Source organism: Rhipicephalus sanguineus, chromosome 2, assembly GCF_013339695.2.
Source record: "Rhipicephalus sanguineus isolate Rsan-2018 chromosome 2, BIME_Rsan_1.4, whole genome shotgun sequence".
Lineage (NCBI taxonomy): Eukaryota > Metazoa > Arthropoda > Arachnida > Ixodida > Ixodidae > Rhipicephalus > Rhipicephalus sanguineus.
The window spans coordinates 102,136,138-102,149,691 of record NC_051177.1 but is presented as its reverse complement, the minus strand read 5'-3'; the positions used below and the strand labels follow the sequence as shown (position 1 = coordinate 102,149,691).

Sequence of the window (13,554 nt, the reverse complement as noted above, 5' to 3'; positions counted from 1 at the left end):
TTTAATTCCTCTCATGCGTTATTACTAGCTGACGAGCAAATATTTATGCCTAAAGCAATGAGTACTGTGTCATTTGCTGTAAATAGCCCCTGAGGGCCCCATAATGCTAACGCCAGTCATGACTTTTAGCAATGTCATAGGGTTTCCAAAGAGGTCCATGCATAGACCAGGAAAAACCCACATTTCCACATTTCCTGATAACCAAACCATCATGTTTAACCTGTTTTAACTCACCCTGCAGAAAGCATGTGACAGCGGCAAAATCCCAGCAGCCACGCCGTGCTCATCCAGCGCTGAATCGTCCTGAACAATGAAGAAACATCAAAAGGTCAACAGTGCGCACGACCCCAGTTACTCATGTCAGTCACAGTACTATCACTGAGCTAATCCCTAAAGCAATGACATTATTGGTTATGCATAAAAGGCAAACAGAAGAGAAACAATTATACAATGAACTTTGAACAGTGATTCATCATAAAACATATCCAATATCAAAGAAAGCCTTGCCTGTAGGGCACAGTTGATCAACCGCACAACCAGGTCAAACTGTTGGTGCTCGAGCACTGCCTTGTTTCCAGTCACATGATGCTGCAGCTCTCTCGTCAGTGCCAGCCGTGCTGCTTTGTTCTTCAATGCGCGCAAGACTGCAGGCATAGCCTGTGCGCATGGCAGAAGTTCAGAAAAGAATCCCTCAATCAATCAGTGTGCACTGACCGACTTCAGTGCTGCCATAGTTCATAAAGTGTGCTCAGTGAATGCTGGAAAATGCATGACCATCATGTTGCCAGGTGTAATAAGAATCTTATATTGCCGATTTCAAAACCAATTCCTACAGATAACTTTTTATGGAATCTTAGCATACTCGGGCAGCATCTGAAAATGCCAGTTATACAGCAGTAGCGCCACCCTGAAAATAACACAATGGCCTTTGTGTCACCACGACATGCAAGCACTAGCATCACAATACCACAAAGGAGCAAACATTTGCATGATTGGAGTCATCCTTAAAAGTGACTGAGCTGGTGCTGAAACATCAAGTTACTTTAGTAAACGTTTCTGTTACCCAAGCTTTTGTTTGTGTCTCAATCTCTTCTGTTGGTTTATCATTCAGTGCAGCAGCACAGACTCCAGGCACCTATGCCTTGAATATCACAGCTGTACATACTTACTCAACTATAAAATGAAACATTACACCATGTCTCGTGCTATGTCTCAGTTGGTTTCTATAGTACCTCGATATACCAAAGAACATATTACTTCGTTGCAGTGAGGTTCAACAGAAAAACAAGTAAAAGAATAAAGGCTGTGCCTTAATCACACCCAGGCTTTTAGCAGACACAAAACACCACAAAAGCAGCTCCATTGCCACACCCTCCTACTGTACCTTGCGTGCATCAGAGATCTTGTTGTCGAAGATGTAGTTGATGCAGTTGCAGAGCACCTCAAGGCGGCGTGCCGAATTGTTGACCAGCGCTCGAGGGTCCTGGGAGCACACCTGACTCATCGGCGGCCCCGCAGGGACAATGCGTGGAAGCTGGGGTCGCAACGATGACAGCCTGCAGGGTAACTTTCAATAAGTGAAATGTCTAGCAAGAAAACCGTGCTACAATGTACCAGGAAAAAGTCAACAGCTTAACTCTGATGCATCATCGTAGTCGTTAGAACACTACCAAATCGTGGAAAAGATTGTTGAGCACAAATGCACTAGAGCCAAAGTGACTGTAGCTTCAAAGAGAACTCTTAATACCGTATTTATTCGAATCTAGGCCAACAGCTTTTTTTCGCATACCCATGTACCAAACTCTGGGGTTGGCTTAGATTCGAGGATTTAAAAAAACACACCAGTTTATGATCGAAATTGATAAAAATATGGTGCCCTGTTAACGCTACCTAGAAAAGACAGTATCGTGGCAGCTAGTGGCCGTGCCAATAGCTAACAAGGAATACTGCTGCCAGTTATTGCTGCCACCAGCGTAATGACCGTGGAGATCTATTTGCTGATCGCTCATGCTGTCGGTTCAAAGTGAACACCGCAACTCTACGTGTGACCAATGTAATTCCCATTTTCGGTAGCAGGCACTGGCCGGCCAATGATAACGACTTTGGCGTGAGTGTGGCGATGACCGAAAACTAGAGGTGTGCGAATAAATTTTGGGATAGAAATTTTGGGTGCAAAGCGAATTCGAATACTGAAGTGTGAGTGCGAATCGAATCGAATATTTTTCGAATATTTCTCGAATATTTCTAGAATATTTTTCTAATACTTCGAAGAGAAATTGCAGAAAAAAAGTTGGAAAGGATTCCTAAGCATATTCTCATGAGATTGCAACATGAAAGTGTTTGTTTTCGCTAGGTCGAAGCGCAATGTAGAGACCGAATTGTATTTAAGTACATGATTTGGTGCAACCAAAGTGTTGCTGACAGCACTTTACACGTGGTTGGCAAAGATGCCATTTCCTCAGCCTCTCCTCCTCTTTCAATTTCTGTGGAAGCCCAACTGATGCGGCGGACAAGGGTGTTCTCCATTCAAGTCCGGAGTTCCAAATCTGCCTCGTAGACATCAATATAAAATAACATTTGAAATTTTGGATGCTAAAAAGCTTCGGCGTTCGATTTTGCGGACTTCCTGCCCAAACTTCAGGTCCAAAACAGCATTAATTGAGCCCCTGCCTCTGCTACATCTTTCATCTCCATGTTGGAACCAGCGTTTTCTTGAGTTAATACACTTGCGACCGTAGCGGAGCTTGAAAAGCAGCTTTACCGCAATGCGGGGGTGTAACGAGGTGAAGCATATTGAAAATCTACGGACCACTTCTAATCGGACGTCTCTTGGCTAAGTTCGACCGTAAGGAACTTGAAAGGCAGCTTTGCCGCAATAGCGGGGTGTAATGAGGTGAAGCATATTGAAAATCCTAAGAGGTCACTCTCATATGGACGTTGACTGTATTTGTGTTTGGGAAGTTCGAATAGTTCAAATAGTAAAATTCCAGTGCAAATCGAATCGAATAGCAAACACTATTCGAAATATATTCGAAATTTCGAATATTCGCACACCCCTACTGAAAATGTCATAGCAGCCACCGACGTTAAGCAATGTTAAAAAAAGATGTCACTTTTGGCAATGAGCAATTCGTTGTGGCAAAACAGCGCAAACTACGGGACGAAGAACATAGGGGACACAGTGCTGTCCTGTGTCCAGTGTTGTGTCCCATATGTTCTTCGTCCTGTTGTCTGCGCTGTTTGGCACAATGTTTATGAACCAACTAGCCCACCTCAGAATCCTTGAGCAATTCGTCTTACTTTAGCTTCTGCAGTGTGCTGCAAAAATAATACTACAAATACGAGAAAGTGCACTTACTTGGATCCCAAATGGTTTCTGGAAAGTCCCGTTTCCATGATGGACTTCACGAGCTCCCTGTCAAGCGTTGGGAACGGAGGCTGATGGATACGGGTAAAAGCGCCTTCGGTTGGTTTAGGAATCTTTTCTACATATGGCTGTGGATTTGGATTCTCCTGAAAGAGAAGAAAAGCCAACGCTACAATCTGATACTATTCCTACAGCTGATATGAGCACACACACTACTGGTATGTTACTGTTGAAGCTTTCCTGCACATTTTGACAGCCATCACTCCTCCGAAACAGGTTACACAGTGACACCAATGCTTATTTCCTTCACACCTTACCTCATATTGTGCAGGTTGGTTGGTTTATGGGGTTTTATGTCGGAAATTAGCTCAGGCTATAACAGAGGACATAGTGGAGGGTTCTGGATACCTCCGACCACCTGGGGTTCTTTAACATGCACTGACACCGCATAGTACACGTGCCTCTAGCATTTTGCCTCCACCAAAACGTGACCGCTGAAGCCGGGATCAAACCTGTGTGTTTTGGGTTCGAACCTGTGTGCACCATGACCACAGAGCCACTACAGCGGCAAACAATATTTTGCAGTTTTTGTATTACATTGAATACAGTACTGCAACACTGAACTCAAGAAATAAAATGTGCATGAAATACACAACCAAAGGAAGACAGAGAACAGGCAACACTAACATTGAGGTAGAGCTGTTGAGCAAGCTGCCGGATGTGGTGCAAGGTCAGGTCGGGATCTCGGGCTTCTGTCCTCAGAAGGTCATTCATGCTCGCATACAACTGCAACAGAGAACACAAACAAATAAATGTGCAAACTTCTTTTGCTGCTGCTGGTATCTTGCAGCTGTTTCCTCCTCTTAAATTATTCAGACCAATCACTGCAACAATTTCACACAATTCACATAATAACTTGTCACAGTAATTACGCCCAACATGGGACTAAGTTAGTTACCTCGCATTTTGCAGGAACAGTGCACCAGTGACCTGTTCTACTCATGTGTGACCTGCAGAGTTCCATTTCTACCTAATCTCATTTATGATATTATCCCCCTAATGTTACTCTCTAATCGACATCATCATAATCTGATCTCTTAGCGTTACATTGATCGTTTTCAGCCATATCACTTCATAACCAGCTCTTAGCTTCTGTCTAAGCACCCCAACTATTCTCCAAACTTTGGTCTCGTAGGTTGGCGCAGTTGAAGACGAATGCTGACCTTAGTGAAAACCTGGGGCTGTTTGCCATGAAGACAGCCTGACAAACCACTGAAAGGTTTCGGTAAGAAATATGATATATATCTGCATGACAAAAAGCCAGACAGGTGGCACATGTACCCAGAGAAACATACTTACACAAACTAAAGCTATTCACAAAGTTTCGCAAGACACTTCGGTTGTCAAAAACGTTACAATAATTTTGCATACTATGCACAGGCAGCCTCTACACATGCAAGTTTAAGATTACTTGTATGTTTATTTATTTGCTCCAGAAAAAAAGGGTATTGTGCCACTTTTGCAAAAGTAGGAAGCGCAAGGAACACACAGCTGCTTGATTCTTCTTCTTTTTTTTCACCCATACCTCATCGAAGATGTCGCAGACACGGTATGGTGGTCCTCTCTCTGCCACAAAGGTGTTGAAGAACATGCAGTCCAGCAGCTTGGTGACAAACTCGCTCTCGATAAAGCCACGCTGTCCAAGAAATGCCGCCTGCAAGTTTGAAAGATAACCACTACTATATCGAAAGCTGAACCTGCTTCAATTGGAATAAAAGGACAGTAATCTCACATCATCTCGTGAGTCGATACTTGACTATATTTTACCCGATATATAACGTCAAAGAGTGTCTATACTGAATGTTCTACAGCTGTTGCTGTTAATGTCAATGACTGAGCAGCCATGCCAACTTGGTGGTGTGGGTAATGCCAGCGCAAAGCAAACGCCACTCTCTTGTATACTTGAGAAGACTTTGTTCCATGTGTACAAGAATGTTCGATGATAAACACATCATGCTCCAGCTTGATGTTGTCAGCTGGGCATCTTCCCGCAGAGCACGGCCGGCCTTGCCTTCTCATCCTTGCCGTCTTTTCTCCGCTCATATTCTTCACTTTGCTCCGCAAACGCTCCGGATCCCTCTCCCCAGCAAGCGCAGTCCGTCACTGGGGAAGCAATGCTCTCCATGGCTTTCTGGGGCAGAACATGCTCTGCTTCCTCTCCTGGAAACGCCGTCAAACGCTGCCTATTTGGGACGGTTCCCTTTCTTATTTTACACGAATGCCGTCCCAATATCGGTGCCAGGGTGGCATTAGTGGTGTAGCATAACACCAAGCATCACAATATGTGTTATCTGCATTAATGTATGCAACTAGGTGGCATGAACAGCGTATTTTTCAAATAAGTGAGTTCACAGCTGCATACTTGCTTTAATAGACTTTAACAGCTGCTCTTCTGGCAGAAACAAAATTGACATCCTGGGTCACAAGCAAGAATGAACTCATAGTTGCACTTTTAATAACTACACTCCTAAACATTACAGAACAGTTGTTTGCTTTCCTTCAGCGTCATGCTGCAACAGTGCATGCACTCGTGGATGCTAAGAAACCAACTAACATATTGCGCACATTTCACATGCGCAACTTTTCAACATTCGGAATATGCAGCAATATTTTTCTTTTTGTGAAATCGGGCTTAAGATGCAGTGTTAACAAAACGTGAGTAATGCTCTTATCGGAGCCAGTGCTGAGGTACTCTGTCAACTGGATTGTGGGTTGGATACTATCTTTGCTGTCAGGTGATTCCGCATGAAAGAGACTATCATACGTTCAATAAATAAAGTGAAAGCTAATACATATGTAGCTTGACATCTTCAAAACTTCTCTGCAGAGCTGACACGGATCCGCCATTACCTTGTGGAACGTGATGAACGGTCGCGGGTGAATGCGCACGACGGTTAGGCAGGACCTGTAACCCTGGAACAGCTGGGCAAAGATGCGCAGGAAAATGGCACGGATCTCTTTGTCCAGCATGGCTGCCTGGGATGGTGCCGGCGGTTGGGGTGGAAAAGCATCGTCTGCTGACATCAGCTCTGGACGAAGCACCTGCATTGAAGAGAGAAATATCTGATCACTATACATGTCTCATTATGCTAGACTAATAATACAAACATATGTGTCACAGATAAATGAGAGCCAGCGTAATGCAAGAATTCTTTTCAGTTGATTCTATTCTTCTCCTATTCCCAACCACTTATGACTAGTATGTAACTACGGCGAAAACCAGGGCAGAGCCCTGGCAAGGCACAAAAAAGAACAATTGAAATAGAATCATTGTAGAACTGTGTAATCCCGAGTCAAGGTTTATAATCTCTACTAAAAGGTGTGAAAGTGGCAATGTGGTTTTACATTAGCATTCCATTGTCATCTGTTCTCTTGTAATGTCTCGTTGATGCCCCGCATATTAAATTCTGATGATCAGCAACTAGCCCAATGCTACGTTATGTTAACGTGATCCGGATCTAAGTACCCAACAGACACTTCGACGAAACAGCCATCATGAATGTGTAGAACCGCGGCTTGCAAAGTACAGCATACGCGAGCTCACCATGCAGAGCTGTGTGTACAGCTGCGTGTGAAGGGGCTCGGGTAACATGGACACAGTGACACACTCGGGCACAAGCACCGAGCCACCATCCAGGTCCACCAGAAGAACATCTAGCTGTAGAAAAAGAAAAGAAACGAGCATTACGATAGACACTGTGTGCAGGCAGTCACTTTAATCGAGTGGCTGTGTTCAGAAAACAGCGGAGATTTCAAGCATCAGCTTTGCGACATCACCACGTTCCTCAATGCAGGCATGAACTTCATACAGAGAGTTTCCGAAGCAATGGTCCGCAGACCATCATTTAACGCTGTGTTTGACGCTACGAAGGAACATTGACTCATTAGACGACTGTCCTTGGATATATGCTTGAATGTGAATAAGCACAGCCAGTTTCAGACTGCATACAATATGTTGGGCACAAGCACTTACACACTACTGAAAAAGCGCTCCCATTATTATCGGCCCACCTGTGCCTTCTGTTTAAGTAAATCGTAATCTTTTAAACATGCTTGATGAAAATAACAATTTAACCTAGTCACAATGTTCCATCACAAAAAGATATAGCATTAAATGATAAGCTGCAGTAGGCAGCTTCATGTCAGTTGCACTGTCATGTCATAAAACACCAATGATAAGCATCTTAGCAATATTTGTTTACTAATGTCATAAAATACATAAGCACGCCTACGTTCTAAATTCATGCAGGTTAACTTTAGTAATAATGGGCAACACTGAAAAGAATGCGATCGGAACACACCAGAATGTCAAGAAAGACTTCAATCAACAGCTTAGATTACTCAACTCGGGAAAACATCTCTCTTTAACACAATATATATGGTACTGCAAAATAAGCGATGTTACATGCAATCTCATTAACAGCTCTGCACAAAATTTAAACATGAACAAACCTGTTTAGTAATGGAGAATTCAATGATAATAAAGCCTACAGCGCCAAGAATATCATTACAAGCACACAGGACTTACCAATTCAGCCACCTCGGACCGAAGGGAGGAATGAACACCCATAATGAATGGCGTAGGTGTGCTAAGGAACTCGATCAGGGTTGCTGGTAGCAAGGGTATGTACACATGGCTGCACAAAAAGAGGGTCTCTTACAGTTACAGGTGGCAGTTGCTGGTACAACAGTGCCGAACAATATATTGTGATGCTAAAACCATCAGCATAATAGACCCAACCAGGAGCATAACACAGCGAATGCCATTAGAGTAGACAGCTAGAGAAATAAAGATAGTGCCAGATAGTGACATCAGATCCAAAGAAAAAAAGCAAGTGATGCAGAACAGGACTGCTTTCGTAATATTGTGGTGCCCAATTTCATTCCTGGGGCAGCCAAGTGAAAAGACTTAGCTCATAAGTTATAACAGTAAGAAGCAATTAGAAACGATGACAATAACAATAACAGCAGCAACAGAATACTTCATTTTATAGAAAAGTTACACTATGTCTTCATGAGCTCAGAGGTCCATCAGAACTCCGCTAGATACTGGCGAATACTGGAACAATGGAAGATTGTCACAAAGTCCTCACCACACCAAACTAAGCTTTACAAAAACAAATTGAGCAAAGTAAATTTCGTATAACATTTTGGTATGCCCTAATAGAAGTGGAAGAAGTTTTTAAATGCCAACTACCGTTGTTTTATTCATTAAATCAATGCTCTTGCAGCAAATGGTTCAATGTGGGCTTTACCTACACGGCTAAAACTGATGAAATAATTAAAATTTGAGCGTGAATGGCACAATTCACTTTTTTTTTTTCCAGAATTGTAAGGCTACCTTTCCTGAGTCATAGTTCGCCAAGCTAAGGGTCACATAATTTTTTCCATCAATGTGCACAAGCGCAGCAAGCTTCAATTACGACTTGGGAGTGCAGATGTGGCTGCTGTGATGAAACCATGCATCATAACATCTCCATTGCATTTGAACCACGATTTGTGCCTCAATCTATTACTTGGGCAAATGTGCAATGCATAGAAATTCACTTGTGAATTGGCAGAAGGGTCTTCCATTGGCAAGCAGCAGCCTCACCTATATTTGAAAGGGAACATGAGGCTAGTGAGTGCTGAGCAGGCATCGTTGAGGCGGCAGTAACTCCGTGAATAGAAGAGGATCTTCAGCTCCGTCATGGCAGCACAGAAAAGGGTGACAACATTGTGGATACCTGGGCAGTGACACATGGCAAACAACAGCTTTGCTTTCAAGATGCTTGTATAAGTAGATGTTGATAAGCATAAGTGGATAAGAAGACGTAGATGCCTAGATGTTTGCATAAGTAGCAGAGTCTGTCCATGCTTTATAAAAAAAACACTACGAGAAGGCTTTCATCAACAGAGGGAACAAAATGTAACGCATATCCTCCGAGAAGTTGCATTGCATAATTGGTAGGTAAGCTTTTTTCATAAGCTGAAGCAAGTGTCAATCATTAAAGGAATGCTAAAAACACTATAGTTAACAAATTAATCTTAGCAAGAACATTACAGTAATCAACTGAAATCAAGAACATGGAGTAATCTCCATCAGCATACGCATGGTATTTATTTACAGCAAAGTAGTAGAGAAAACTTTTATTGATCATAAGGTTTCTGGGCAAGTAGGCGAGGCCCTCAGTCCAGGGCTTCACTGGCCTTTGTGGCTCGCTGGGCTTGGTCGAGCAGAGCCAGCCAATTCTCCCAATCCTTGCTAGCAAGCCAGCTCTCCCATTGCCTTGTTCGAGATGATGTCCTCAAAAGGGGAGAACGGATGTTCTGGGGCCGGGATTCGCATTCTCACGTAATGTGCGCGAGATCTGGACAGACTGATAATTTGGCACGGAACACTAAAGCCAGACCCTCAGTCCTTGAATTCCACACTGAAGCTGCAGTGCCGATGAGATCAGATTTTACAATGATATGTGTTGTCCTTCAGCATCCTAAGAGCAGGAGTACACAAAATAGGCCAGGCTGTTTGTTTGCTGGTAGTGAAATGCATTGAACCGTCACACTTTCTTTTTAGACGACCAGCCATGATGCCAAAATTTATCATGTTACATGACATCCAAATTTACGACTTCAGTTACATTCCAGTGCTTTCAGTTGTATGTCTTTCTGGCTGCATCTAGACTCCTTTGACAGCAGGATTGTGCTATCTGCATAATCTATAAATCTAGCCAAGTTTTCAGGGGTCTAGCAAGAAATTTCTGTGGGGGGGGGTTCATCCATACTTTATGTATGTTTGTGCGTGCATTTTTATGTGTGTGTGTATATATACACAGGCAAAGCTGAAAATTTTGATAATTTACGCCCCTGCAAGCTTTTTTTTTCTGTTTGCCATCTTTCAAAACTTCTACAAGTTATAGGGGTTACTATTTAACGAACAGATCCACGCGTCCGAAACTGTACCGTCTTTGGGTTGCACCATGCGCTAGCGGAGTGTCCGTCACTCGCTACTACAACTGTGCGGCAGCCCTATCAGTTAGGGCTGGACCCCAAACCCGTGGTTTGCGTTGAGTCGCGACTGCGGCGGGTTTCAGGCCAGAGGCAATAGAGATGAGTTCTTTGCTTGACACCGTTTATTCGTACCAAAGCGACACCAATGCAACAAAATATACAGGTAGGAACGAAACGGCGGAGCAGTTCCGCACGACAACGTTACCCTGTATCATGCCAAACCAACAAGCCCAAACAGCTACCCTAGTAGTTAAAACAACAACAAAATGGGAAGCACACGAGATTGAGAACGATAATGCTCGCCCCCCTCTCGTGGCTTTGCAGTCCGGCCCTGAAGCGGTAGGTCACCCACAAAAGGCCGGGCGGTGCGCAGGGGGTCATGGCAGCTGGGTGGCTCCCGACCCGATTGAGCTGTGTTCGTCACGGCTACCCAAGTCTGTACCAAGTCGAAAGACAACGAAGCTCCCAAGAAAGCGATGCGCGTTCTTGGGGTCTGAAGAGGAGTCTCCTCAGAAAAGGGCAAGGAGGGAAACAGGGCATTTCGGCTTCAGCCAGAGAGCAGGGCGCGAAGGGCTGCGGAAGCGGCTCAGTGCCCTCTCTCACGCAACCCCTCTCGCCGCTGCGCGTGCGAACGTTGAGTAAAGCCGAGGCGCCGCTGCGTTGAAGACAAGCTTAAAGCCCCTATAGGCCTAGTGCACTGCAGTTTTGACTGAACAAGAGCGGGCAGCGCCCACGGCGCTGCCCGCTACTAATCAGTCGCGGCTGAGAGCGGGTGCGTATAAGGGCGGAACCATAGCAGCTCGAAATGACGAAGCTACTTCACGGCCAAACAGGAGTGTGGCTGTGTATTGGCGTGTACGGCTGTCGCAGCAGCTACAGAAACACTGTTGGTAAGCTGCCAAAAATTAAATTAAATGTATTTTTATGGAAGGCTCACGGGAACTAGCGATGACAGCGTCGTCGGATAAGGGCGGTGCGATGTGCGAGATAAACAGACGCTCTTAATTTTTTTAATGCTTTCCTTGCTATTACAGCGCATATGTGCTCGTTGTGGTCATAAACTCTGCCTTCTTTTATCCCCGATGGAGGTCTTCAGCAGCTTGTGAAGCACCGAAACCGCATATGCAGTGCCCACTTATTGGGTGATGATGAGAGAAGCTCGAAAGCCCTGCACTCTGCCTGTGTGTTCCGACACGTTTTCCTGCGTGCTATGGGAAAGGCGACGGTGTGACCTTGCGACGAAGCGTTAAATATCTTCTAGAAGGGGTCGCGGCGATGGTCAGAGCCAGGTGCATGATAGGTCTGTGCAGGATGTGTACTCGCACTTGTTGACAAACATAGACAAGGCTGCAGCTAGCTTACACCATCCTCGGCGTCCAGCCTTGCATGTGCACCTTGCTTCCATAATGTGCAATGGTTCTATAGACAGCTGGGAAAATGTACAGAAATCACCGAAGAGCCAGCGTAAAAAAAAGCGAGAGACGAACGAACTTTTTTTCTCTTGCTTAGCCCGAACACCAACTAACACACGCAAACTGATTAATAGCGAGAACCCCTGCTGAGTAGCAAGAAAGGATGCAAAAATCAAAGGGAGCTCTACATGTAATAGATGAAGGAAAAAAAGCACGAGTCGAGTGTGCCGAGCGTTGGCGATGCTGCTCGATGGAGGCGCATCTTCTTCACATGTAAGGCTTTCAATTTAATGTAAATAATACAAGACCTTGATAAAACTTTCATAACCTGAAGGCAGACGTCCTAGTCGACGCTCTTCATCTGAGCAACACACTTACAATTTACTTGGAAGGGCCCCTTTGCAGACACAGTTTCCTCCCTGACGGCGTAAACATGATTACCGGCGTAAAGATCACTGCCGTGAAGAAGATTGCTTTTATATTAAATATCTTTCTACGTATTCAGTTCCACGGAATCCGCAAAATCTTCCACAATGCCATTGCTCTGCTCACACGTAGCGGCGTTCGCACAAAGTCACGACGGGATCACGCGCGCGGCCGCTACTCGCGGCGCTGACTGTCTTAGCGCCACAGCGCCACCAAACCAGCTGTTGAGGCCTATACTTCTTTACACAAGTTAACAACGCCATGTCCGTGCAGAGTGCTGCCCAAGCCGACATTACGAAGAGACGCTGGCCTGGCCCGCGCCGGACTCTCGGCGCACGACGCAAGCAACCGCGCCACGCCCGCTGCCCACGAGATGCCCAACACCAGCGACCAGGCTGGGGCGGAGGCAGCACCACGCCGTCCAGACGCCCCAGGCCCATCCAAACCCATCGTCCAGAGTCCATACCCAGCACAGGGCGCAAAGCACAAAAAGCCCTCGGTCGCCATCTGGACATTTCAGGCCGGCACGGAGCCGCCCACTTCATACTTCTCGGCAGTACTATGGAAAAAACAGGAGCGAGCACACCGCACAAAGGACGACAGCCGGCTGTTCGCGCCATTCCGGGGACGAACAACAGCGGACATCGACCGCCAAGTATGAGCAGCCTGCCTCACGCCGGCCCCTGGGTCCGTCTACTGTGAGTGCTTCGGACTTTTGCTTCACGATGTCCATGGGGGCTCGCTCCTACATCGAAAGTGGGCGGCGGCACAGGAGGACGGCGGAGCGGGAAGCACCACCACGGCGACTGACGATATGATCCACAGCCTTCGGACGGAGCCAGAATTCGCCGGGCACGTGGCTGCTGACACTGGCTGCGGGAGCAACGGCATCGGTCCCGGCGGACTCAGCGCCATCGCCGCCGAGTGTCCAACGGCTGTCACCGCCAGCGGACACCCCACCTGATACAGCGTCGACTGACGGCGCAGCAACACCGGTGTTTGACGAGAAAGAATGCCCTCTCGTTGACCTGGACTTCGACGTGCTGAGTGAAGTAAATGGTCCCCCTCTTAAGCCCCAGATGATGGCGGTCCTCTTTTTGGCTAAAGGGTTCAATTAAGGGGGGACACTGCTCTTAAAATTTTTTTCTCATTTCTTGATCGATTTTGATGACACTTGGTGAGTTTATGTATATTTGTGCGCTAATTTCAAATATGCAATTACTTCTCTAGTATAACCATAGTTCCTAAAATACAAAATATTTCATGTGCCTTTTGGGGAGGCAGATTTTTTTTTTCAAC

At 45.5% G+C, this 13,554-nt stretch overlaps 1 protein-coding gene across 1 annotated transcript in view; it reads right to left on the bottom strand.

The window, feature by feature from the left end:
* The window catches only part of LOC119383478 (myotubularin-related protein 5-like), a 141,110-nt gene that overhangs the window by 63,416 nt on the left and 64,140 nt on the right, over nt 1-13,554 (bottom strand). Inside the window, 10 exon segments of the mRNA XM_049412532.1 lie at nt 235-303; nt 508-657; nt 1,385-1,556; nt 3,359-3,513; nt 4,055-4,153; nt 4,953-5,081; nt 6,278-6,469; nt 6,972-7,085; nt 7,956-8,064; nt 9,021-9,153. Coding sequence (XP_049268489.1) covers nt 235-303; nt 508-657; nt 1,385-1,556; nt 3,359-3,513; nt 4,055-4,153; nt 4,953-5,081; nt 6,278-6,469; nt 6,972-7,085; nt 7,956-8,064; nt 9,021-9,153 — 1,322 coding nt within the window.